The sequence below is a fragment of the Calypte anna genome, chromosome 1, assembly GCF_003957555.1.
Source record: "Calypte anna isolate BGI_N300 chromosome 1, bCalAnn1_v1.p, whole genome shotgun sequence".
NCBI classification, from domain to species: domain Eukaryota; kingdom Metazoa; phylum Chordata; class Aves; order Apodiformes; family Trochilidae; genus Calypte; species Calypte anna.
This window is the reverse complement of record NC_044244.1, coordinates 61,903,362-61,930,905: the sequence shown is the minus strand read 5'-3', so window position 1 is coordinate 61,930,905 and position 27,544 is coordinate 61,903,362. Positions and strand designations below refer to the sequence as shown.

General features: G+C 47.2%; 1 protein-coding gene across 1 annotated transcript; it reads left to right on the top strand.

Annotated features, from left to right (window-relative positions):
* Positions 1-1,008: 1,008 nt before the first annotated feature.
* On the top strand, positions 1,009-27,139 carry LOC103530148 (sodium- and chloride-dependent GABA transporter 1). The gene is made up of 14 exons (XM_008495689.2): positions 1,009-1,246; positions 7,998-8,129; positions 8,352-8,452; positions 10,807-10,916; positions 11,311-11,443; positions 13,163-13,297; positions 15,044-15,147; positions 15,434-15,558; positions 16,392-16,504; positions 21,752-21,883; positions 22,607-22,709; positions 23,129-23,229; positions 23,990-24,157; positions 26,929-27,139. The coding sequence occupies exons 1-14, from the start codon at positions 1,009-1,011 to the stop codon at positions 27,031-27,033; spliced, it is 1,800 nt and encodes a 599-aa protein (XP_008493911.1). The 3' UTR covers positions 27,034-27,139.
* Positions 27,140-27,544: the final 405 nt, after the last annotated feature.

Below are 27,544 nucleotides of genomic sequence, written 5' to 3'. Positions count from 1 at the left end.
TTCTGTATAATCTTTTTGCAGATGAAACAGGAGCTGGTATGGCAGTGCTATCACAAAGTGTAGGACAGAAAAAAGATTAACCAAAGCTTCTGCTTTGGGTGTCCAGCAATGCTTTCTTCTGACATCAGCCTCATGGGCTTTTCTCCCCAGAGGGTTTTTTGTGCTGCCACTTCTGCACTTACCTGCAACCAGCCTTTGGCTAGAGGAGTTGTGAGGTTGGGGCTGGCTCCCTAGCTCAGAGGGCTGTGGTTACAGCCTTCGTCCTGCAGCAGCAGGGAGTTTTCTGGTTCCTCCACTGATGTACCAGAATAAATGAGTTGTTTTCTGGTTCAGCCATTCCCCTCACAGCTGACACAGTTTTTCTAACCCTAGTGACAAATTCCATGGGGGGAAGGAATGGAACTGCTGTAATCATAGATTTTCAGTTGTAGTTAGCAGTTTGGGTTTGGTAGACCATCTCTGTTCAGAGTGCTTTGGAAATGCTATCTATGAGTCCCCCAAACATCCCATGGGCCAAATGAGTACTGTTGGCTTCAGAGACAAGACTGCTAAGAGTAAGCAGCTCAAGCACATCCACAGGCTGTGATTTCTCTTCATGGCCTCTGGTTCTGGAGCTTTTCTTGCAGAGTGGGTGTTGGGATGAAGAGGAGATGAGTCGAGGAGATTGCTGTGTGCTGGTACCAACCACATATAAGCCTGTTGTTAGCAGTTTGTGTGACCATAGCTCCTCAGAAGAGTGGCTGTGGATCAAGGAAAAATTCCCCTCCTTCTTCTCTCTAGGGAAAGCAGGGAGGATAGTCCACCAGTCTATCCAGTAAGCCCACCTTAGACCCAGCAGGCCCTCTCCTAAGCCCACCACACTAACACAGTATATATACCTTCTTTCTCTACTTTCTCATCAGGAGCTCTGCCCAGCACTTCCCATTTCATCTGTGCCCAACCAGGGTGGGAACTGCCCTTCCTGCTTTCCAAACCCCTGAGCAGGAGTGGCCCTACATCTGAGTCACCATGGGTAAGATGGACAACACCTCCGTGGAGCTGAGCTCCCCCACCGAGGTGAAGCAAGCAGCTCTGGAGGAGCCGGAGCCCATCACCCCTGAAGCTGTGAGCACCAAAAAGAAGAAGGACATCCCAGACAGAGGCTCCTGGAAGGGGAGGTTTGACTTCTTGCTGTCCTGCGTGGGCTATGCTATTGGGCTGGGCAACGTCTGGCGCTTCCCATATCTCTGTGGCAAGAATGGAGGAGGTGAGAGAAACACTCTGTCCCTGCACTCACCCCTGAGCAGCCATGTCCTCTGAACAGACTTCTGTTTGGTGTAGGTTGGGGAAAACAGCACCCACAAGCAACCCCAACTAGGATTGGTCCCCTAGATGAGAGATCTCCCTCACTGTGGCACTCAGTGCCATAGTCTAGCAACCGCAACAGTGATTCAAGGGTTGGACTCAACGATCTCTGAGGTCCCTTCCAACCCAGCCAGTTCTATGATTCTATGACTCTATGGTGTGTTATTAAGGTGTCAGGAGATTGGTTCCCACAGGCTGTGGGCTTTAATAGCAAGTGCAAGCTGGGAAGAAGCAGCCCAAAGAAATATAACAAGAAGTTTGAGTTTTGTCAAGCTTCAGCAGTCCAAATTTGCAGGGTTATGGCAGAGTGTCTGGGACCTCATTTATTTACAAGGAGGGCTGTGCACATAGGTACCCAGCTGGATGCTGGGGCATCCCCAGGGAAATTTGCTTATATCTGCTAATGATGAGTTTCTCCTCAGTCTGGTGTACTCCCAAGGGGTACCAATTTTCCACGGACCACAGCAGGGTTGTGTAGACAAATATATAAACATGCATATGTACATAGACACATGGGTGTCATCCTCTTCAGAAGGAAATAAGCTTTGACTTACTGCAGTGCTGTGAGAAGGGTCACAGTTATTGTTTCCATTCTAATGTTTGGAAAACAGAGGCCATGAGAGAAGAAGGCAGCTGGTGAAGAACTTAGAGTAACTGTGAGACAGCTGGTAGCAGAATCCTCCTCTGCAGACAGTTAACACCATCTTTAATTTTTAGTTTTTTACTCTTGATCTGCTACATCCTTCCCTTGACAGTCCTGAGCTGAGACTTTGCCAAACCATTCCAATGCTTAAGAAAGGCAGACAGATGGGGAAACAGTGTTGGGCTAGAAATCAAGAGATCATGGAGGCTCCCTGCCCAACTATAGATTTGCTGCATGTCTTGGATCAATCAGAAAATACACTCTTGTGCCTCATCTCCCCTCTACAATGGGTGTTATTTCTTCAGTTTTTGCAGGAGGATTTTTTTGGGCGGAGGCAGGGGGGAGGAGTGTCTTTATTTACTAGTCAGGGCAAACCAAAACATAGAGAACCTGATTTCACTCTATTACTTCCCCTCCATCCTCTTTACAAGGGAAGATAAAAAGGGGTATAAGGAAGAAACATTTTAAGGTTGGAAATTAGAGTGGAAAGAGGTTTAATGGGACATGGAAGGGGCACTAACACATAGGAAAGTAATGAATACCACCACCACCAATAATAATATTATTAGTAGTAATAATAATAATATACAAACCCTGATGTTATTGGTAGGTGATATAGGAGTCCAAAGGTCTCTCTCATCAGAGCTGACATGGGAAGAAGGGCTAGGACTCTTCTCAGCAACAGATGGGGCCAGATCTTGCAGAGCATGATTTGAAGAGAGGAGCTTCCTTCCCAGATGTCTGCTGGAAGAGAGAAGGAATCCAGGGACAACTGTACCACCCTTATGGCATTTTATAATATATGTCTGAACATGGGAGGGAATACTGAGGTCATCCAACCACTCTGTTCTACCCCCTGGACCTTCCTCAGTGTCCTAAGTAATACTTGCTGTCTCTCTTGGGCTTGGCCAACAGAGATCATCACATCAATGCTGTAAAATCACTTTCTGCCCCCTCAAACCATAATGGGGAGTACGGGCTGCTTTGGCATCAGTAGAGCAGGGGCTCTTTCCTCTCTCAGCTTCATGCACAGCTCTCCCACTCCTTGTGCCTTTTACAAGAATGACCTTCCCTCCCCCCTGAAGTGCTGCTCACCTCCTTGAGCCATTTTTTCAGACTTCCCATGCAATTCCCATGCAATCCAAACCACCTTGCCCGACCTTTCAGACTGTATATATAATTTTACTATCTCTTGACAGTTTTTCCATATAGCTCTTTGCTTAACTCTTAGCTCTTTACTACCCACAGTCCTTGTCCCCAGTGCCATGTTCATCCACGCTGCTCTGAGGCTCTCTTCTCAGCATCTTCTCTACATCTTATTTCTTTTACTTTTGCCTTGAATTCTCTTTCCAAACCCACTTTGTCTTTAGTTTGGGTGACTTCTCATATCACCTGCCCACATCTGCTGTCCATGCTGTAGGTCATGTAAGATGCTCTTCTTTTTCCACCCTGCAGCTGCTTGTCCACGTAGTTCCACGGTGTTTAGGGGAATCTTGACCCTTTCTCCAAAACACCTGGGGCAAGTACCAGGTGGGCGACCCTACAGGTATCCACTTTGAAAAGATTTTTAATTCAGTGTGCTATTTTGTGCAGAGGAGTGAATGTACACAGGAGTAAGGTGAGGTTTATGAGAATCAGCCAGGTCTACCTTGGAGAGTCACCATTGATGGAGATAACCATAGAAGGAAGTAATTTTTCTCTAGCCTACACTCTGGCATTTGCTGAAGTAGCCTTACTGATACAACATCAGCCCAATGGCTAAGCCCCAGCACTGTTTTTTAGCCCGGTGTCCGCCCCATGATTTCTGTGCCATCTCAAACTCACCGGATCCACGCTGCCTGTAGCTCTTTCTTCTGACACATAGAAGTGAGGATGATGACACCTATAATTAGACGAGAGGTGTTTTTGAAGCTAAAATCAATCCTATCTTTGAAGTCAGCTGAGACCCAAGTACAGAGGGTGCCGTGGAGGTGCGGAGCACTATTATTAGCCTTAGCCATGGCACAGAGGGTGCTCTGTGCCTCGGCAGCGCCAGGCACGCTGTGAGGAAAAACACCGGAGGGATGAGAGGCGGGAACGGGTGCCTGCCTCCCCTCAGACGACCCGCCATGCCTTGCCCGCTCCCTGCCCTCCTTCTCAGCGGGCATGGTGCCTCCTTCCTCTCCCACCTTACCCATCCTGGCTGCTCAGGGGCACGACAGCTCCCGCAGACAGAAACCATGAGCAGCGAGTGGCGAACGCTGCTTTTGGGGCCGGGCAGGGAGCGCTGATGCACGGAGGCAGCGGCGGGAGCCGCCGCGGAGCAGGGCGGAAGGGTTGGACGGCGCCTGATGCGCAGCCGGGTGGGCACCGCCTCGGCTCTGCCCTCACGGAGGTGCCTGCGGAGCGGAGCAGGCGGTGGATGGGGCTCTAATTTTAGCGTCCTGCCTGCGAGCTGCTGGGGAGCAGGGGTGGTGCGGGCTGCTTCCATTACGCACAGGCAGATTGAACTGAATGGAAATATTGTCGTCTCGCTTACCGCTGTCACATTGTGTCAGCTCACGGCCGGTTTGCTCGGCTTTGTAAATCGGGCACGTAATGAGGGGATGTTCACCCAGGGTCCAGCAGCCCGGCTCTAGGCCCATGCGCTGCAGGGAGCAGGCTTTACCCGAAGTGATGTCTGGGCTGCCTGCTGGCTCTGCACGCAACTGAATGTGCCCGGGTATGAGTAATGCTCCAGCTTCTACACTGATTTCTAACCTCATGCAGTCCTTCTGATGTCAACTGGATTTTATCCGACTCTAAAGGGACTCTAAATGTGTCTCGGTAGGTGCTAAAAATTGTCTGTGAGATCTTGAGCTTGAATAAGTTGAGAGAAGAACATGTCTTTAAATAAGCATCATGCATTTCTCATTTACACGATGAGACTCCAAGCAACGGCATGTAACAGCTTGTAATGATCAGCTTTGGCTTCCTGGGCAGTGTTCACTGTTTTAAGCATTAATTATTGTTCCTTGCTGTATGGCATTAGGAAATGGAGACTGCAGGAGGATTTGGGGCTGCAAAGTGACCTCCAGGAGCTGTGTGATTGACCTGCCTAGGGCTGGTGCTCTGAGCAGACCAGGGCAGGACCAGAGCCATCAACCCCTCAGCCCCTGGACTTTGAAGACAGGTTTAGACTCTCCCAAGGTCATACACAGCTATTTGTAGCAGGGCCAGGATCTGAACCAGACCTTTCAGCAGCCCGTTCAGGGCCAGAAATTAAAGGCCCCCCCCCTTTCTCTCTGTGCCAAGGATTTAGGCACAAACATGCAAATTTTAGGTACAAATTTCCAAACTGATTTCACTTCTGTCTGTACAGCACCTGTGGATGTTATCTGTGCCTTCTCAGGGACCTGACCTTCTAGAGTGGCAATGTCACTGCCAACAGACCTCACTTCATGCCACAGTCTGGTCTGTAGCTTTTCCGCTATTCTAAAGCCTTTTTGTCAAGCCAGAATAGATAACCTGAGTACAAATGCTCATCTGTTTGGGTTTTTTTTTTTCTTTTCTCAATAAAATATTTCATTTTACAAACCTTCCTAGCCTGCAGTAGATGAAAAAAGCAGAACTGTCAGGGCCCTGGCCAAATTTCGTTAGCTGCTTGCACAAAAGCCAAGCAGGAACTGTGACTGCTGATAAATTCAGTCTCCAAACTTTCCAAATGATTCACCATGGTAGTGAGGCAGCATCTATGTCCTCAGAACACAACCTGGCTTCCCATAGGGCTCCTGGGGATCAGGACCTGTCCCAGTCTTGCAGGCTGCTGTGGAGAGTGAGGATGCAGGGGAGAATGCTGAGAAGGCAGCACTCCTGCAGCCACGCTGAAAGATTCTCACTGCTCTGTGCTAGGCTGATGGTGAAGCTGAGAGCCTGCACTTCCATGCCAGCTTGAGATTCAGGCTCACAGTCATCAAACTGCTGGCCCTGGGCATGTCTCCTCCCCACCACCTGCTGCCAGCTTCTCTTGCACACTGCCTCCCATGGTGTCCCACACTTTGTGCTGGCTCCTGCCTCTCCCGGCTGGGCTCAGCTTCCTGCTTGGCAGGCAGGCAGGTATCCCCAGCTGATCCAGTGTCCCTGGCTGTGTCTCGATGCTTCCCTGCCCTCAGAGAGCAGCTACTGGAGCCTGGCTCTGCCCTGTGCAAACTGGGCTCTGGCTCCCTGGAGTGGCTTTGCTTGCTGGCTCTGTGCTTGCTTTCCTACTGCTGTCTTATGAAGACTGACACTGACAGCTCAGCCCTCCAGCTAGTGCATCTGGACATGGTGTCATGGGTTAGACAATTGTTCTGTCACCCAACCTCACCTGAGAGGAGGAATTGGGAAAAGGAAAGGAGACTCATGGGTTGAAATGAAAACAGATTTTTTTTAACAAGACAAGAGGGCATGGTCTTAAGTTGTGTCAGGGGAAGTTTAGGTTGGATATTAGAAAGAATTTCTTTATGGAGAAAGTGATCAAGCATTGGAATGGGCTGCCCAGGGAAGTAGTGGATTCTCCTTCCCTGGAGATATTTAAAAAGAGACTGGATATGGCACTCAGTGCCATGGTCTAGCAACCGCAACGGTGGTTCAAGGGTTGGACTCGATGATCTCTGAGGTCCCTTCCAACCCAGCCAATTCTATGATAAAGCAGATTACATAGCGTAATAATAAAGAACTCATAATAACCCCAATATGAATATAAGATACAAAGTTCTACTTAGTTCCAGATAGCAGCTCTGTGCTTCAAGCAGTGCAGGCTGAATGTCCATACTGTGAACATGATAGCTCCAGTGAGAACAAGGTGATCACAGCAAGTAGAGGGGGCCTCAGGCATGGGATGACCAATGAGACAGATGGGACACTCTTGGGAAGGCAGATATTGTAGAAGAAAAAGGCCCAAAACTTCCCAATATATAGTGAGAGTGATACTTATCTTATGGAATACCTGAGTGAGCCATCTTGAGTCAGCTGCCCTGGGCTTTACCCCTCCTGGTACACTGCACCAGCATGATTCAAAAGTACCCTCTACCTTGTCACTACAGAAACCCAGATACTGGAGCTGGGTATAAACAAAACCAACACTTCTTATCTCTTTTCTCACAGAGCTGGACTCTGCAGGTCCTCAAATATACAGTTTTTACCAACAAACAAACAAACAAATGTATAGTTCTGTCCCAGCCACAGCCAGGTGCTTCTGAGCAAACTTAGTTGTCTCCTCTCTCTTTGCAGCCATCATTTTCTGCAGGACTTCGTTCTCCTCAGGGATAATGGTATGGTGGTATGGTCCAGCACACGGACAAGGAAGCTGGAAAATGAACTTTGTCCCAAGTCCATAGTGAGGCTCTCTCCTATATTAGTATTTGCAAGTAATATCACTAATGAGCAGCTGCACTACCTCATTTCCAGTGCTGAGATAGTTTCCACAGGGTCTATAGAGAGAACTAATATTTTCACCAAGAATTTTAAGGGTAAAACATAGAGGAAGGGTAAGGAGATAGATATGGCTGTTACAAGAGCAAATGCAATCTTAGCCACAGTTTCCTAAAAGGAATGAAATAGCTATGAAGAAAGAACTACTGGTCAGTACCAGAAATTCCTGTGCCATTTTCCCTCAAGGTGAAGAAGGGAAAGCTTCTGCAGGTGAGAGAGGAAATAACAAGGTACCAAGCATTGTCAATGTCTAGTCTTTGGGGCTCAGTGTCAGGTTGGGCTTAGCATTGCCTAAATATCTAACAACTAAGTGAGACTGGCATCACTAGCTATGTGATGCTACCAGTATATACAAATATATATGGTACTTATATATCTATTGTGATAGGAACAGATAAGGGTAAGTCAGTAGTGATCCTAATGGGAGACCTACAAATCCCACCAAAGCCAGCTGCAAACTGCTGCCTCAGAGCAAGTGTGCTCCTCATCACACGGGTGCCTTGGTGCAAGAAACCATAGCTGGAGGCATTTAAGTCTTGGTAAAAGGGAAGCAGTCTGATGGCATTCCTGCTTCTTTCAGGGGCCTTCCTCATCCCCTATTTCCTGACGCTGGTGTTTGCTGGAATTCCTCTCTTCCTGCTAGAAACTGCTCTGGGCCAGTATACCTCCGTTGGTGGACTGGGAGTATGGAAATTAGCACCCATGTTTAAAGGTATGATACTGTCAGTTTGTCAAGGTGATGGCACGTAAGTACAGACAAAAGCCCTTTAATGATTGGAGAAGAAAATCAGCAAATCCCTGGGACGAAACTGGGGTGGGGTGGCAGGTGAGGGGTGTTTTTTCTCCTCTGTTTTTATCAAGCTGTCCTTGACCATGATTATCTGCAGTCATTAACATCAACTGGATTGATGCTGCTCTCTGTCTTCATTTGCAGGAGTGGGGCTGGCAGCTGTGGTTCTCTCCTTCTGGCTGAACATCTACTACATTGTCATCATTGCCTGGGCTCTCTACTATCTCTTCAACTCTTTCACTGCGGTGAGTCACAGACACGTCCACAGCATGGCATTAGTTGTGTTTTGGGTCCTTACTCCCTGCTTTATGGGGAGGTAGTGTTTATGCCACAAAACCTCCATTAACTGCTTGCAGTTTGTACAAACAACCTTTATCAGCACCCTGCTGGACCCTTCCCAAGGAGGTTCATTAGCCCTGAAGGCAGTCTTGTCATGCATATGGGTACTGATGCTTGTCCCCTAGAGAGGGTGGTCTTCTGAAGGTGCTGGTCCCATCCCCTCCCTGGGAAATGTTCCCCACTCACATCAGACTTTAAGCCCCAGCATCCAACTGTCTCTTTTATATTTCTAGAGCTGTGTGAATCTAAAAGCCTCACATTTCCACAATGGTTTTGTCACAACATGTTTTTATACAGTATTTAGTACTGACCATAATTAGTCCTGATCTACACTTGATAAATGAAAACCTGAAGATTTTTTCTGCTGGAAAAACAATTCAGAAAGCATTTCAACATGTGCTTGTGACTGTCCCTTTGCATGTACTTTGGTGGTTTGGTTAATAGCAGGTTCCTCTTCCACACCAACCTTCTACTGTACAAGGTTAGAATCAAGATTCACATTAACTTCTTGGTAGCTGAATGATTTATTTCATCCCAGCAGCTGGGAAGAACCCCCTTAACTATCTGAGCAACCTGAAGTCTTAAAGACATTAACTCTGTGGTTCAAATGGAATCTTTTTATTTTGGTATAACCCTGAAATGCTGTTATGAATGTTGTACACATATTTCACTTTTTGTTTGATCAGAAATTTCAAGTACCTATCAAGACTTTAGCCAAAATTTTCTGTTTGGCATTTCTTCCAGCTGTGCTTCTAGTGCCAGTACCCACTGTAGATTCCTGGGTCCAGAACAGAACTGTCAGTCATGGATGCTTAGGCAAACCCTCAGGGATTCCCAAATGAATAGAAATCTACCCCAAAGGAACTGATCCCAATTACACCCTGGACAGGATGCCTCCTAGGTTCTTAGCCATAGTTCAAATAAAAAAGCTAGGCTGATGTCTGTCCCCTGTTCCTCCTAAATTTGACTAGGAATATGTCAAACCTGATCAGGAGTCCATCTTGCCTTTTGCAGTTTCTGCCCTCTTAAATTCAGAGGAAATAGAGCAGCAACAAGCTAACCTCCTGCCTGCCCCTCCTTGTTAAGATCTGTGCAACATCTCTGATGTGCAAATCGCTTGGTTGGAGGGTTGCTGTGTGACACTGCTTAACCCATTACTTTTACTTCAGTGGAATGAAATTGCTGGGCAGGTGTGAGCAGCTGGGGTGGCCACCAGGGAGTCCCCAGGCCAGCACCTCCATAGCCTTTCTTTCCTCTGTCAAGCCAGCGTGCAGCTGAGGGGGTATCATCTGCTGGAACAAACTGATTTATATGGGGTGAAGGCAGCAATTAAAGGCATTGATGCCAATAAGCATTCAAAACACAGATAACGTTTCTAAAGGGGTCTGTGTTCATGGATGAATAGGAATGGATAAGAACATCTTAAAGCTTTGTTGAGCTGGAGCCTGAGGTCTTATCTGCAGAGGGAGATCACCTGGAATAGCCATTCTGCATTTATCTATAAGCACTGAAATTGGGAAATGAGATTACTGAGCATGGAGAGGCACCTGAGCTACTCCTGTTGGGCTGCCACAGCTCTTGTTGAGTTCAGGGCTGTGTGCTGCCATCTCTCTGCTACCTACAGTGTAAATGCCTCCCAGGAATCCCTTTGTCCTGTTTATGATCAGGGCAGAGGACAGCATGAAATAGCTACAGCACTTTAAAATGTACTCCTGGGCTCATGTTACAGTGGTTTTATTTGTGTATTCACACAAACTCATTCTCAATGCCACGTTGCTTTTTAAGCATGGAAGTTTGGTATAAATGAGAGATAAGAAATGAATCAGTGTTTACTCTTTGTGCAATAAATTCCAATCACTTGCTAAGTGAAGCTAGCCAAAAGCTGTAATGATTATAAACACAATATCCCCCAGTTGTTTTTTTAATTAGTAGCTATTAATTAGCCACAGTTAATTGGAAATGGCTTTCAATCTGGGGAATTGCTAACTTTTTATTAGAGCTACATCACTGCCCTAATCATATTGTGATATTGTTTCCTGGAAAATCCATGTCACAATTTATCATTATTTTGGAAAATCATTTCACACTTTTGGCTGGAAGGTTCCCCCCCACCCAGAGAAGCCCACCTGCCCTCTTTGCAAAACAAAACAAAGCAACCCAAAATTTAAAAATAGGGTTTCAGTTTAAAAACAAGACAAATTTCTTCTCACCACTACCTTTTGGAGAGGGCACATTAATGATAACCCTTGTGCTGGCACAGGACCTGCCGTGGCAGAGCTGTGGGAACCCCTGGAACACTGACCGCTGCTTCTCCAACTACTCCCTGAGTGACACCACCAACCTCACCAGTGCCGTCACCGAGTTCTGGGAGTAGGTCCACAGCCTGACTACACCAGGTTTCTCCCCCACACTGTGGCCATCGTGCTTGCTCATCATCAGGGCTGTGGCCATGCCTGTCCTTGGACAGCCCGGGCAGGAGGGAGGGTCAGAGCCAGCTGTCATCGGGGGTTGGCATGGTCATGGAGCGGGTTATGCAACCATTTCCCCTTCTCTTCTCCTTCCTCTATCCCATCACAGTGAACCTCAGGCCCCTTTAGAGTTTTGTGGGCTCTCATGCTTGTCTGTACCTGGCCCTTTGCCTTCCGACTGCTTCTGGGATCCCTGGTTCCCTCTGCCCCCAAGGGTTGGGTTTCCCCCTAACACAACTTCTTCCCTCTGCTCCCAAGGGTTGTGTTTCCCCCTAACACAACTTTTCCCACCCCAGGAGGAACATGCACCAGATGTCTGGGGGCCTGGGGGAGCCTGGCAGTGTCCGCTGGCCCCTGGCTGGGATGCTGGCCCTGGCCTGGCTGCTGGTTTACTTCTCCATCTGGAAGGGCGTGGAGTGGACAGGAAAGGTACGGGGTGAGGGTCAGGGTGTGCTGGTGCTGCCTCTCAGTGCCATGCCTGGGGCTTGGTTCTGGAAATGTCCTCCTGACTCAATTTTACTGGTGTAGCTGTAACTGAGTTTATGAGGTTTCACAGCAGAATTGCAGGAGAAGCTATTAAATTTCTGACATTTACCTTTCATGGTTGTAAAAATGGCTCCTGTATTTATGGTAATTTTCATTCTAATGGCAGGGAATAATTCTTCCCTGTGAAGTCAGGGGCCTGAACGCTCAAGTCTCAGACCCTTTTGGACTTCCCCTTTGGAAAGTCACGGTATCATAAAATGCTGCTAGTGGAAAAACCCTCACTACCTCCTTTGAACATTTTCTTGCTGCCCTTCGGGGATTGGTGGGAGACCTCCACATCAGAAGCACATTGTTATTCATTGTGCAGCATTTCAGGCTAGCACAGCAGAAAGGTAATTTCTTAGTTTAGTGAAACTGTGATGCTGAGGTACTGAGATGTGTTATCTAGAGCCCAGCGTGATGCAGCAGGACTATATTATGAAAGGAATAATCTAGTAGAGAGATCAGAAAGAAACACTTCAGGTGCAGATCACCTAAGTTGTTAACTTTCTCACTGGATTTCAAAATGGGTTTTAGTTTTGGAGCCACAGCAAAGCCCCAGTGGTTGCTGGTATGGACCCTGTGATGGGAGGTGGCATGTACCTGCCAGCCCCCAAAACTGTGCTGAAAAGCAATCAAAGGAGTCAAGGAGACTCATGTCGCTTGATGCTTTGGTCTAGAGAAACACCAGCTTTAGCTCTGCAAAGTAAGGATGTGATGATTTTAAAGGGATTACTTCTGGAGACTGAATTTATCCCCATGCAATTCCCTTGTCTCTGGCAATTCATCCAGACTTTAGCATGCTACTTTTCTGATTAGTGCTTCCTTGCATGTCATTGGCAGAGAGAAACCTCAAACAGCCAGAAACATTACTAGCATGGGAACAGGAGACAGAAGATGCAAGGAAATGCTTCTAGAAGTGGCAGTGCACTGGGAGTCCCTTCCTCCCTCAGAGGGACACACACTGGACGCAGTGCCATCAGGGGCAGGAAAGCTCCGAGGCACTGGCAGAGAGCTGAGAGCTTTCTCTGTCAGAAATTGTGTGTCCTGAAGGAGTAGGGAAGTGGTTGTCCCCCTGTACTGATGGGGCTCGAGTATTGTGTTAGGTTTGGGGCCCCTCACTACAAGAAAGACATTGAGGTGCTGGACTGAATCTAGACAATGGCAAGGAAGCTGGTGAAGTATCTGGAGAACAAGTCTTCTAAGGAGGGGCTGAAGGAACTGGGGTTGTTTAGTCTGGAGAAAAAGGAGGCTGAGGGGAGCCCTTATCCCTCTCTACAACTTACCTAAAAGGAGGTTGTAGTGAGGTGGCTGTTTGGTTTCTCCTGCCAAGTAACAAACAACAGGATGAAACAGCCTCAAGTTGTGCCAGAGGTCATTTAGATTGGGTATTTGGCAAAATTTCTTTACTGAAAGAGTGGTCAAACACTGCAACAGGCTGCCCAGGGAAGTGGTGGAGTCACCATCTCTGCAGGTATTAAAAAAATATGTAGATGTGGCACTTTGGGACATGGTTTAACAGGAATGGTAGTGTTGAGGTGACAGATGAGCTTCAGTGGTTGTAGAGGTCTTTTTCAACCTTAATAATTCTATGATTCTTCTTTCCCACTGTGTCTTTCCCAGGTGGTGTATTTCTCAGCCACCTACCCCTACTTCATGCTCTTCATCCTCTTTTTCCGGGGAGTCACACTGCCAGGAGCCAAGGAGGGGATCCTCTTCTACCTCACACCTGACTTCAGAAAGCTCTCTGACTCTGAGGTTTGTAGCCTAGTGAGGAAAGGTCTTACCTCCTGGTTGTGTCTAAATTGGTCTGTCTCAGAGGAGCAACAGTACGCGTGACAACAAGTTTTGGATGTGCTTAAGTGATGACTGATGGCCAGTGACATTACTTTAGTCAGGAGAAGCAAGGGGGAGACCCTGGAGAAGCAATGAGGCTTGCAAAGGCAAAGTTTTTCAGGTGACAGAAGCTGCCATTTGCAGCAGCAATGCTCCTGTGACTCTAGAGGTCTCCAGTTGTGTGGTGATGGACGCACCTCATTTCCTGAGGCATGCCAATGATCCCCTCTCACAGGATCTTAACTTTTCTGTACTGCCAGCAGCAATACCTCTTATGCTGGAAACAGGGGTCTTGAGATCAGGAGAGCTGTTTAAACTCTATGCAATTAAGAAATTAATAGTCTGCCCCCTTCCCATGTTCCTTCTAGGGTTTAAATGCTTAAGACAGCTTTGCAAGCTATCCTCTGCAGTTATTTGCAGAAGGAACTCCATGTTGGAAAACCAAAGCCACTCTAGTGGAATAGCAATGGAGAGGGTGAGTGTGGAATGTGGGTTTCCAAGGGGAGCAGCACCCCTCAGGGGGCAGCTGTAAGAAAGTGATCAAGAAACACATAAATTCAGATGATGTGCGAGTCTTTGCCAACATGCACTGAGAGAGACAGAGGGACACAGGGGATACACAACCCTTCATCCATGCCCATCCATCCCTGGAAGCAGCCTCAAGCCACAGGTTTCACAGAGCTGGCCATGTACATCTGTTGCTGGGCCAGCCTGCACACTCCATGCACTTGCCACGTAAGGAGGACTCAGATCCCCTGCTTCTCCTCCTTCTCAGGAGACATTGATCTCTAGCAAGGTCCCTCATGATGTATCCAGCTCAGTGCCCTCTGTTAAAATCTCCTGGCATGGGGTGCAGGAGCCCCATGGAGCTGTGAGTGAGGCCATGGCTTCAGGAGGCAGAGTGCTCCAGCCATGTGTGTGAGAAACCAATGTGCAGCATCACCACCCCAGAGGTGAAATGGGGCCACACCATTACTCTTCTCTCCACCTGCACCACCAGCTCTGACCCCTAACTTACCCTGGATATATGTGTTTATAAAGGCACGGAAAACTCTGTTCCTCAGATGTGTTCAGCCCAGCTGGCAGTAACACAGCTACAATTTTCAAGACAGCTCCAGTGACATTTCCTTGGTGCTTGGGTCAGCAGCCAGCATCTCAGGCATCTGTGGCCCTAGTGGCAGTGTGCCTGCAGGTCCTGGCCACCCCAGTGGGCTGGGTGGCCAAGCCCACTGTCTGCATACAGCCCTCTGACTAGCCCCATGCTGGGCTGTTGCAGGAGATGTGGCTGCAGCATGGAGTCCCTCCCGCTAAGGATGGGTCTCCAGCAGCAGCTCAGGCACTTCTCCCACTGTGCTCCTCTCCCTCGCACAACCAGGGCAGCAGGTTCACAAAAGTTGAAGGGAGTGATGGGTGGCATTTTTAAGAGGTTGGTTTTTGTCTCCAGGGTGTGACAGCCTTGCCTGGCAGAGCAAAGACACTAAAACCTTGGCCTCAGTAGATCCCACAACCTCTCTGATAGACAGGATAAACACTGAAGTGTCCAGGGGTCTCATCCATACCCTCAGTACTGAGCTACTGGTCAAAGGAGGAAGGGTGCCCATTCTCAGAGGATCCACCAACCTGACCATGCAGAAGAAGGCAGAATCAAACCAGACTTCTTCTCTGCAGGTCTGGATGGATGCAGCCACGCAGATCTTCTTCTCCTACGGCCTGGGGTTGGGGTCCCTGATCGCACTGGGAAGCTACAACACTTTTCACAACAATGTCTACAGGTCTGTTGGGTTTTTTTTTCTAGCCTCCTGTGTGGTGATGAGGGCTCACAGGTGAGAGAGGGGGTCACAGTGACACTGGGGTGCCTGATCTTTGACATCCCCTTGCTGGCAACATGCAGCCCAGGGGGCACACTGTGGTTGTTGTCTCCTCGACCTGCAGGACATTTACACATCACCTCTTCAAGACACAGGAACTGCTCTTAACAGCTATACCACTCTTCATTCCTGGCCTCTTGGTAGGGATCTGCAGGTTTCTTTTCTTTCTTTCTTTTGTTCTCTCTTCCAGAGATTCCATTATTGTCTGCTGTATAAACTCCACCACAAGCATATTTGCTGGGTTTGTTATTTTCTCTATTGTTGGCTTCATGTCACACATCACTAAGAAGTCAATTTCAGAGCTGGCCTCCTCAGGTAAGCAGAAACCCAGGTTCAAATTCAACAGCAGTCTTCGAGAGAAATTTGTCAGTCAGCATGTGATGCTCCCAGGTCTTTCCTGACTGGGACCCAAGTGTGTAATCTTTTTTGCATGCTCTCCCACCCAGATGGGTCTCAGGCACCTGTGGGTGCTGTTCATCACACTCTGGCTGCAAGGGGCATCTTCACTTACTTTTAATATTCACCTGTTAGTGCTGAAGTTTTGCATGCTTTTTGCTGCAGTGAAATATTCAGGCCATTTGCTTCCTGAAACCTTCTTGTAGATACTAGATACTGCCTATGTTTTCAGTAGAAGTGATCAACCTTTGGAGTTCCTTTTCCATGCAGAATTTTGAAACTGTAATTTCAGAATAACTTTTTTTAACCAAGATAGGACAGTGCCTTTTTGCACAAAGATGTATTTTGAAATTACTCTCTTCCCAGAGAAAGCTTTCATCTCAAGGAACAGCATTTTGTGATGGGGAAAAAAATAAAATGCATCAAGAAACTTGCAACTAGCTCTAGATACCAGTCTGGTTTTTTAGCAAAGTGCTACAGCTCCACTTGGTAGCAGTAATCCGATGATTTTCATGCTTTTAGGAAGACAACTACATCATTTCTCTAGGTATTCCTGCCTGTCCACCCTACCTCTGGGCACCCCACTGGGTTGGTGTGTTGTGGCTGAAGGTTCAGGTGTTTCTAGCTTCTATATTAAATACTTCCAATTCTAGACTGTGATAATTATTTCTCTGTTCAAGTGTGTCCCTTAACTCAGAATTCCCATCAAATGCATTATAAACATGTGCTCATCCCTCTATTCATTACCACAGGCCCTGGATTGGCTTTCCTTGCCTACCCACAAGTTGTGACACAGCTGCCCTTGTCCCCACTCTGGTCGATCCTCTTCTTCTCCATGCTGATGATGTTGGGTCTGGATAGTCAGGTGAGAAGACCAAGGGACAAAGTGGGATAAGAGATGAAGATATCTTCAGGTACAATGGTGGTGGCCCCCTCTGCACCTTGGGATGAGCAGGGTCTTTTCTTACTCCTGATGGTGAGATGCAACTGCATGAATCAAAGTCCCCCATGTGGCCATTGCATCTGTGCTCTTCCCCAAGGTGGGCATATACTGCAAGTATAGCTGTATCTGTCCACTACACCAGTCCTTGTCCTGCTGCCAATTAAAAATAAGGCTAATGACCACCTTCCAGCATCCCAGAAGAACCGGAAAGACTTATAAAACAGTCACAATTTCCCTGTTAGAGGAGAGAATCATTGGGAAGTTTTTCTCTCTTTTGATCTGTTTTTGGTCCTAGAGGAGTGCAGTGCTGCTGTGTGGGGACAGCATGTCCCCATCTTGCTGTATGACCCTGGGAAATGAGCTCACAGGCTCTAACTAGAGCTAGTGGGGAGTGTTTTGCATGGATGTGTAGTGAGAGGACAAGGGGAAATGATTTAAAATTTGAAGAGGGTAGGTTTAGGTTAGGCATTAGGAAAAAATTCTTTCTGGTGAGAGTGGTGTGACACTGGCACAGGTTGCCCAAGGAAGTTGTTTGACTGACTTTCATAGATTAGGGTAGAAAGTCTCCATCTTCTCCACTCTCAGGCACTGGGAGGAGCATCCCTGCATATGGTACCAAGTCTCCAGCCAGACCACAGAGCTATGACACAGCTTACAGGTTACACTAAGAAAAGTAGTGACATGGAGCCTGAATTAGGGCTCTGCCACAGTGTGGGAATGGTGGCTTGATACAGTGTTTTCGCATTCTTGTTGATATCAGAAGTGGCAGAGTGGAAGCACCTTGGCCTGGTTTGAAGGTGAGCAGGACACATCCTGGCAGAAGGAAGGAGCCATGCCTTGGGAGAGGCTGCTGCCTGGATATGCCGACTGCTTTGCTATTAGATTAATCTTGCAAGGTATTTGAGGTGGAAGCACATGGATGTAGCAAAAGGTGCACCTTGCACCTCTCAGAGCCCTCAAAAAAAAACAAACCAAAACCCTCCAAAAGTTATGGTCTCTATATTTTTACAAGAGGTGATACTTTTTTTTCTGATAATTCAGCATAAAAATAGCTACCCAGTGAAGCATCCAGTTGCAGCGTGCCTCCTTTTTTGTTGGCAGAAAAATCAAAGGCTCCTCCAAGAGCCTGTGCTTGGCCTGTCTCATCTTCCTCTGTGCCCCTGTGCTCTTTCTATGAAGTGCAAACCATTGGTACAAAATGGATGTTCTCTTGGGTTACAGGTAGTGTTCATAAAGCCAAGACAAGCTCATAATCAGGCTCAGACCTATTCCTGAAATGTCACACCTGGTTTCCAGAAAAGTCTGATTGATTAAATCTGATATTTAGTTATGGCACACTTTCATAAACACATCACAGAACTCCTGCCTGCATTACCACAGACACTGTTTGGCACATAATTTCAAATAATGACTAAATGTTCCAAACAACGACTGCATTTACAGAAAAAAAATATTACTCTCCATGGATTATTCACTCAGCACTGGTAAATATTTCAAGATACGACAATAAGCCCTCTAAGCACTGTGTGGAATTTATTTGATTCAGAAATACCACTTGAAATTCTCTAAGTTCCTTCTGACAGCTATTGTCAGAGGGCAGGCAGTCTGTGGGGGGCTATCATTGCCTTGAGGAGGGGGAGGGAGTAGAAGGAACAGAGCATGAAAAGGGAAACAAGCTTTTAAAAGAAGCACAGATAAATACATGTGAAGAAGCTTCCTGTCTGCATGCTGGAGCTCTCCTTGGATCAAAACCACCATTAACACCATGGCAGCTTGTGGGGATAAAACAAATGACACAGGCTGCAACGCTGGCTGTGACTGCACCAGCATTTTGCAGCGTCGAGTTAAAGAAAGTAAAAAAAAAAGAGATGGTTTTGCTAAGTGCTAATTTAAATATCATTTGTGCTATTTGCAGACAGGGAACAGCCATTTTTCACTTGGGTCAACATCCTGATCTGTGAGTGAGGCACAGCAGGGCTATAGGGTGCTTCTTACACCCTGCATTCCCAGGGATCTGAGGAGATCTGACAAGATGCTCGGAGGCCTGGCTAGTGAAGGCAGGTAGGGCTGAGGTCTGTGTTTGCAAAGCAGCAACAAGACCCAACCCTTGAAATGGTGAGGGTAGGTCCACCCATGTCCTTTAGCTTTGACAGTGAGCCTCCTGCAGGTGCAGCACAGCTACATCTGCCTCTTCCTGCCAGGGTGCTCATCTCATCTGCAGTCATTTGAACAAGATAAATGACCTATATTGACAGGCAACACACCTCCCTCCTGTGCCCCCACTTGCCACTCCTCTGCTTGAATGTTCCCTTTGCTTCTGATCCATCCAGGCTTTAGCTCTCTTTCGTCTGGTCCCTCTTGCATAATATGCTAATGCTTTCTTTTAACCTAGAAGTTTCCAGGTCAGGTGTTTTCTGCCCAAAGGATCTAGCAAGCCTCGTGACTGCGAACCTACCTCTGTCCCATGTGAGGCTGCCTCTCACAGGTTATTTGTGAGGAATTCCAGCTGCAAGAAACTAGGCCCCCCTCTCATGGCTCTCTAATGCACATCTGGCGGCTGGGGTTGAGCCCCCCTCAGGCTCTTGGGTTCTGATCAGGGTGCTCTGCACAGCCAAGGAGGGGATAGCATCCCCTGACACTGGGAGAAGGTGGGATTCATTCGGGCCAAGGTGCCACCTACACTGACTCCCAAGCCCAGACTGTCAGACCCAGCAGCTTCTGTAAGGAAGCCCCTGAAGGTGAAAAATAAAAGAGAACAGTGAATGGAAATAAAATCTTAAGGAGAGAAAGATTACCTATCATATGGCAAGGCATGAAGAAGAACAGAACATGTGCTAAAAATTGTGTCTGAAGACAGTTGGTGAGAAAACTGCAACTTTTTGTATAGCAGTCTGAAGTGTGCATTCAGGTGTTTGTGTGCCCACCCTCTTGCACACACACAGAGGGCAAGGTGAGACCAGGAGGCATGAAAAAGAGGAGATGCTCATCATTCCTGAAAGCAGCATTCTCTAACTCGGGGAGCTACTTATCTGGTGCAAGCATCTCAGGCTGGGTTTGCAGGTTGATAAATGTAGGCCCCAAGGCTGGCCAGGGAGCCCCAGTCCCCAGGGCTGACGAGGTGAACTTCTTCCAGGCTGTATCAGTGCTGAGGATTGAGGCTGGCAGGAGGCAACTTTCATTAGATGGTATGAAGGCCATTGCCTGGCTTATGGCTAGAAAAAGCAGCATACCACCATTTGGTTCTGCACCTCATCTGTTAAACACCAGGTTAGTTTTGATGGGAGATGAAGAGATTTCAGCTCACTTTGCAGCACTGTTTCCCACCACCTGTCTCCCTGTCTTTTCTTCTGTGCTTTCCCTGACTTTCAGTACTCTTCCTGCATGCAAAGGCAGCTGGTTTTATTCCCTCTTGTTAAATAAAGAGTCTTCTTTCCTTCTTGTCTGCTGGACACCTCTCACCCACCTTCTGTCCCTGACCACCCCTCCACCCCCTCTGAACCCTCTCTGCTTTGCCTGGTACCAGACTGCCTGGTGCTGCCCATGGCTCCAGCCACAGCCATGCATCCACATGGAAGTAATAGCTTGTGACAATTTAATTTTTTTTTTGTGTTACACTGCCTCTTCACACTATTGTGCCATTTCAGTCCTGACTCTTCCAGACAATGTGCTGGGTGGGATGGGGTGAAGACCCAGCTGGCAATGGGCATAAAGGCATCTTAACCCAGGATTCTTTAATAGCACTTGTGTCCAACATAAAAAGCTTAGCTCACTGAAAATTTGAGTTGAAGCTGTTGAGCTTTGGAGCTCTGGGAATTCTGGCTTTCTGCACTGCAACACGTGGATATAAAACCCTGGGCAGAAACATCACCTGTAGCTTCACTGTGCCCAGGTGGAAGCTGCCCCCAGCAGCCAGACATGTGCCAGCTCTTCTGACACCTCTGCCCAGCTGTAGGAAGAGTCAGACTATTTTCTCTTCTTCCATACATCTTTCCAGCCTTCTGCTGCTCTTTTTAGTCTGTGGACTTCTACCTGCACCCCAGCCTTTTTCTCTTCTTGCCTCCATATTCAAAGCTTAATCTAAAAATGCCAGCACTTTCTAGAGTTCTGTTCCAGGGACAGAGAGGTCCCTGACATCCAAGAGCAATTAGATATCCTTCATTTTCATTGCACTGGCTATACACTTACTGAGGGTGGCCAGGGAAACAAGGAGGTTGCTGTCCTCATAAACTTTCCAGTGTTTTTGCTGGAGGCACAATGAGCTGCTCTCTGGGAGCTCTCTGTTACTAGTGGTTTCTGTGACTGAGAAATAAAAGTGAAGCTCACAATTTAAAAAGAAATAGAAGGGAGGGATGCACTTCACATATACACAACCCAGCTGTCCTCATGCCAAAGGGCAGAACTATTTTTCCTAGATTTGAAGGTAATACTCACAGGAATTTCTTTATTTGTTATGATGCAGACAGCATTAATATACTGGTATATAGCACTGCACAAGCCAGCCAGGTGTTTTCAGCTTTAGAAGGACCATGTGCTGTAAGGATGGGCTTCTAATGAACTGCATCCACTTAATGATCCACTTAATAACCCAGTTAAATTCACTTTACTTCACTGCCTGAAATAAAGTGAAGGACTGGGTAGTCAGGGAGGTGGTTGCTATGTACATGCATGTGAGACTGGGGCATTGGCTCCTGAATGAATGTTTTAGATCAGTGAACAGCACAAGCACTTTTGCAAAAGGCTGAGAAGAGCACAAATGGGAAAAGAAACACAAGCAAGGTCCTGCTCATGGCCTGGCAGCAGACAGATGCATTGGTGTGACAAAAGGCCTGACAGCATTGGGGAGCAGGGCAGTGGTGGGGTGGACCTCAAGAGTCCAGGGGAAGAAAGAGGAGGCTTTCCATGGGAGGGAGAACGCAGAGATTTTTCTCAGGTAATTTTATGCATTTAACCATGGTACTTTTAGCTCCCTGTATGTTTAGTGGAGGGAAAGAGGCACTTTCAGAAAGTGGTTTGGACCAACTTTGTGCACAGGTGCCTCCTTCTTTTCTAGTGTCTGCAGAGAGCACTTAAAGCAATGAGGATCTCAACATTGGAATTAAATGTTGGAGCTGATGACTTCAGGCTATGCTAGTTATTTATACATCTTTGGTTTATACCTTTTTCCTGTAGTTCTGCACCGTGGAAGGGTTCATTACAGCCCTGATGGATGAGTATCCTCATCTCCTGAGAGCCAGGAAGAAGATCTTCATTGCAGTTGTCTGTTTCATCTCTTATCTCATTGGATTCTCCAACATTACCCAGGTATAGACAGCTGTGCTTGTACCTCCATTCACAACACCCCTCCAGCTACTCTGGCAGAGCACAGCTGCACTGAAAGCTTTGGGAGAAGTGGCAGCATCCCGAGGAACCATTCCAATGCTGGCTAAATGGGCTTGCTCATCACTGCCACATCTCAAGTGACTTAGGATGCTTCCATAATTGTTACCATGACCCTGCAATCACCCTGGCTTGTTCTTTTGTTTAAGCAGAGCCCAAGCTAAGGAAATGCTTAGTGCAAGGGGTTAAGATAACACAAAGAAGGTGAGTCCACAGTGGCCCTGAAGCCCTTCTGGAGATGAAGCCAAAGTTCACATGGGTGGAAGTCAGGGCCGAATAGTCTGGAGACCACTTTTGGGGCATTGTAGGTTCATGAGGAGGAAAGGCAGAAAAACTCCTGGGAGGGGCAGAGCAGACTAATTTAAATGACTCCATCTAAAACAGAGAAAAGTAAGAAATCCTAGTGAATCCCTGCTTTTGTCTTCACCCTTGGCCATGCCTGAGCAGGCTGGCTAATTGTCTGCAAGAGCACATCATTTTTGCTGCTGGGAATGAGACTCCAGTGGAAACATTGCAACACCAGATGTACTGTCCAAGGAAATTAACGTTAAATTCAGCAGACACAGATAGTGGCAACCCAAGTAGCTGGATGATATTGTCAACCATAATCTATAACTAAACTCCTTGACCCTGGTTGTGTCTTCTTAGGGTGGCATTTATGTCTTCAAGCTGTTTGATTACTACTCAGCCAGTGGCATGTGTCTCCTATTTCTTGTCTTCTTTGAGACCATCTCAATTTCTTGGTGTTATGGTAAGTACAAAAAACCTTGTTCCTTTGTTTTCTCCTTGGAGACAGTGGGTTATCTCAGAAGCCTTCTACAATTAAGCCAAACAAAACTTTGCAACTGCAATAGCTTCAGCTGATAACTCCAGAAAATCAGGAGCAGGAGACTATCATCTCACTTCTCCGGGCCTCCAAAAATACCTCTGCACAAACTGGCAGACAGATAGCTAGGGTCCTGCACTTTGGTCCTTCAAGAGGACACCAGGAGCATGGAAGATGCAATCACAAATCTGCTTTTGTGCTCCTGTCCCCTGTCCTCTCCAGACAGAGCTTCTCAAGCCACAGTGTCATCACCCTCTTGCTGTGGCTGGCCTGTGCTGTGTAATGGGAAGTGGTGACCATGGTGCTGAGGAGGGATGTTTTTTCCAACACTTCACTTCTTGTAGGTGTGAACAGATTTTACAAGAACATTGAAGAAATGATTGGCTACCAACCTTGTATCTGGTGGAAAATCTGCTGGGCCTTCTTCACTCCTATTGTCTGCCTGGTAAGGACAGAGGGACCTTAGCTTGGGTGGGCTGTAGGGGAAACAGTTTGTTCTCAACCCAATACAGGTGCAGTACAAGGTGGTTCTAGGCAGATCTGAGATGGGTAAAGTAATACAGAAGCCTCCTTCACTTTGCTTGCTTTGCTTTGCGTAAGAATAGCTCTAGATTATTCTTTTAATCTAAGTGATGCCATTGCTGCTTCGTTCTTCTTTCTGAGATGCCAAAATGTAAGCAAATAACTTACTGTTTTAAAAAGCTATTATTGGTTCTGCTGAAGACTTTTATCTACTGCAACTCCAGCCCCTCCTCAGCCCCTGGCAAGCTTGTCAGAGCAAAAGTCATCAGCAAATGTAGTATGGCTACTGCAGAGAAATTTAGCCTTTGCTGGTTCCTGCACTTCCAGCAGAGATTCAGGGAATGCTGTAAGAAGGCCACTGATAGGAAGATGAAGATTCCTGAGGACAGCTGTGAGGATGCTATTAATTTACTTATGGACTGATGTGGGGGCACTGCTTGCCTAAGTAGTCTGGTGAATAAGGAAATCAGGGGTGTTCCAGTTTCAGCTTTTTACAAAGGATAAGTGGGCAAAAAAATATTTAAAATTACCAGCTGGCAGTCTAAGAGAATCTAAACTACTTTAAGGAGCTGTTAATTTGCTGTAAGACTTCTGGGAGATAAGAGGATAGTGAAGGAAAGAATGGATGTATGCACTCTGATTTTGCATGCTTTCACCTGCAATGGCTTCTGCTCCTTTCCCAGGGCGTGTTCTTCTTCAGTGTGGTGGAAATGACCCCTCTGACACTGGGAAAATACGTCTATCCTGCATGGGGACAAGGCATTGGTTGGCTTATGTCTCTGTCCTCCATGGTACTGATTCCAGGATACATGTTGTACTGTTTCTTCACCTCAACAGGGACTCTCCGGCAGGTACAAACATCTTCACTCCTCTTCTGCTCTCTGCTTAGAGTAGATCCCCCTCACTGAACTAAATCTCAGGATAACCAAGCACACTCTGCTCTGACAAAGTTGTCAGAGTACTTCAGGTCAGTGCTGCAGGAGCTCCGTGCACCTTCTCCCCCAGGAGGTCTCAAATCTGGGGCACAAAGTGGCCCCCAGTGGTGTGGGCTCACTGGAGAGGAGTTACAGACACAGCTGAACATTAATATCTAAATATCTAAATATCTGGGATCACTTTTGGGCAGCACATGGCTGGCTGCATCTGGCCAAGTGGGTAGACTTTCAGGTAGTGTCTCCTTTAGGTCAGTGTGTTGTCCACCATTAAGCTTTGTGTTGTCACCATTCCAAAAAGGGAGCCCTCTTCCCCTGGTTATCTCTTTGGTGCAGGACTGGAGCACTGGAAGATGCTGGGAGGAAAACCCTAAGGTTTTTTAATTCAGAGAAGTCCTTGTTGCCAGCAGTCTCTGGTTATGAGCATGGTTACCTGGCACTTCTCAGCAGAAAGGCCAGCTTCTTCTGAGCATGAAATACTCCGTTCTTCAGGGCTAGGACCTGCTAGTGACAGAGATGTGCACAGGGGTAGTTTGTCATATGTTTTGCAAAGGGTAGTCAGTGACTGAGGAATTAGGAAAAAAAGCAGACTTTTGTGAAGGACCCAAAATACCCACAACTTTGAACATGTTTAAAACATTTGTTGTTTTTCAAATTTGAGTGGGGTTTTATGTAGCAGTGAATCATAAGTCTCTGTATGTCAGACCTGGTAACATCTTCTAAGATTTTATCTACCTTGTTGTCATTCATTCTTGAGAGCACTGTGCACAAAGTCCCTGGCTCAATGCTGTCTGCTGCAAGCTACAAGACATCATCACAGGGGTGCTGATTTATGGCTTTCCCAGCCCAACTACAACAGCCACCAGATGCCACCTAAATCCTATGAATTTATTTCATAGGTGCTGTATTTTGAATTATGTTTAATTCAGAAGTGTTTTGGCTGGAACTGCTTGGCTGAGGTCAGCTTCAGGCTCTCTACCTCTGAGGTCAAGTTGCAGGTGAATTTGACTTTTCTTCCTCCCAGCTCTCCATTTGGATGGGCTCTGATGTGGGAATGGGATGTGTTTCATGTCTCAGGTCTACTTTCAGTTTCTACTTCCAAGTCTCTCATCTGAGACTGAGGTGAGGTTCTTGCCTTTGGTGTTGAGATCTCCACTGAGATACCTGCAGGACTGAAGCCAGGGTGTTATGTTAAGCCACTTTGGTGATTTTACATTGAAAGACAGCAGCAATTCCAATAGTAGAATTCTCAGATCTTCTGAGGGCTCCTTATCCCCTCATAATATCAGCTGGGAAAGGGGGGAAAGGGAAGACTGCAAATACAGATAATGATTCAACCTTTTCCTTCATCTCAATCCCTTTTCCACTAAGATGGCGAAAGCACATCCTGGCCTCTGAGGGCAGCTCATGAACATGATTCCACCCATCCCTTCAGCATCTCCTGCAAACCAACAGTGCCAGTCAACAGTGTCTGGTGTGCACTGTCCTCACTTGGCCCTCCCTCCAGCAGCACCCACACACATCAGGAGACCCAGACCTCCTCCCCACTGTTATAGACCCAGGAGTGAGCAGCAGATGGCAGCAGGAAGAACAGAGGTTTCTCTGTGTGTGTGTGTTGGTATCAGAGAAACAGAATTTTTGGCTTCTTACATGCACAGATCCTGGATTAGTTTGTAATAGAGCTGGAGGGAAATTAGATGCCAATGCTGAATAAAGTGGTTTTGACAGACAGGAAAGATTACAAGTAATTTTGATCCTACAGAGAATGAATATGAGTGGGAAAAAAAAATCCCCACATGAATGGCACAGGCAGCTCAGTGAACATTTTAGGTACTTCACCCAGCAACAGACACTTCAGAGGTATTGGAATGTAGAAGTTTGTTTCCCTTTGCTGGAAAGGGCTTCTTCCTGACAGTGATGTCTATTCAGGTCAGGCTCAATCCTCCTCTGCCTTCTCTTCTGCAGCTTACAGCATCAGTCCCTTTCTGGTAGGCAAAAGTGATTCAGTCTTTTTCATCACTCCTCATGCTCAGTCCACACACTTCCAGTAATGATTTGCCCCTCCATGGTTTCTGGGGTTCTCCCTTCACTTTAGTTGTCTCTGTAAAGAACAGGTCAGGGTGACAGGAATCACTACTAATGGCAGAGGTTTATGTAGGTGGACTGGTCTGATCTGCATCAGAAGAGGCAGACTGTAACCTTGTCAGCATGCTGTAGCTACTTAGCTGTGCTTTCTAATGAATCCTAGTGGAACAGCTACTGGGAAAATGGGGTTGGTCAGAATGCTGTGACATTTCAGCTCCTGCTTGAAGGTGGTATTGCCTGGTAACAGTGTGCCCATGGCATAAGGGTGATTTCTTAAAGGAGGAGCTGCTGTCCTGTGCACAGCACCAAAGCAAAGGTGACGGACAGAGTCCTGCAGTGAATGGTGCTGGAGGAGTAACTCCTGCCACATATACTGTCCCCTTGCCCTGTAACATCAAGTGTTACAAGTCCTAGAAGCAGACACTGTCTGAGAAACTTGCTGTTAATTTCAGCAAGTGCAGCTACTTACAAGAGACTTAGCTGAAAGCAAAAGTACAAGACGGAAAATTACCCTTACTTGGGCTCAAATCAGGACGCCCAGCTATTCCATCACTGTTGTGCCTGGTCCTCCAGCTGACACTCTCTTTCCCTTCATTCCTGGGCAGCGTTTGCAGCAGATGACACAGCCCAAGCCAGAGGTGCACACTCAGAACAACAGCTTCCAGCCAAAGACATCCTTGAATGGGAGGATCTCAGATGCTGCTGTCTAAGAGGAGCGCCTGGATGCCCTTGCCCTGCCCTGTAGCTGCTCATGCCACATTGTCCCTCGAGCTCCTCTGGCACAGATCGTTGTCCCCAGCTTTGTGGGTGGCTTTAACTTGCCAAAGAGAGGACCTGGTGGAGGAATCCTCTCACATCTTTTCCTCCTGACCTGGCTTTCCAAGGCTCCGTCTGAGCTGGCACCAGGGCGTTGTGTGGTGACCACCTCTTCATCATGCAACATCCTGGTCCAGGCTCTCAAAAAGGACCAGCCAGTGCCCAGGTTTTCCTCCTCCTGACAAGAAGTGATGTTACTAGAGAACTTAGACTGATTGCTGACCACTTCTCTCTTCTTGCCTTTCCATGTGAACTTCCACAGAGCACCCTGTAGCACACAGCTGTGCTTTCAACCCCAGAGAGCCAGCAGCGACCAGGTTTGAGTTCCATATGGCTGTTGACAGATCTAGCATGAACCAGCACCAGCAGAGGCATAACTGGAGGGGATGTGGCAGAACAAGGGAT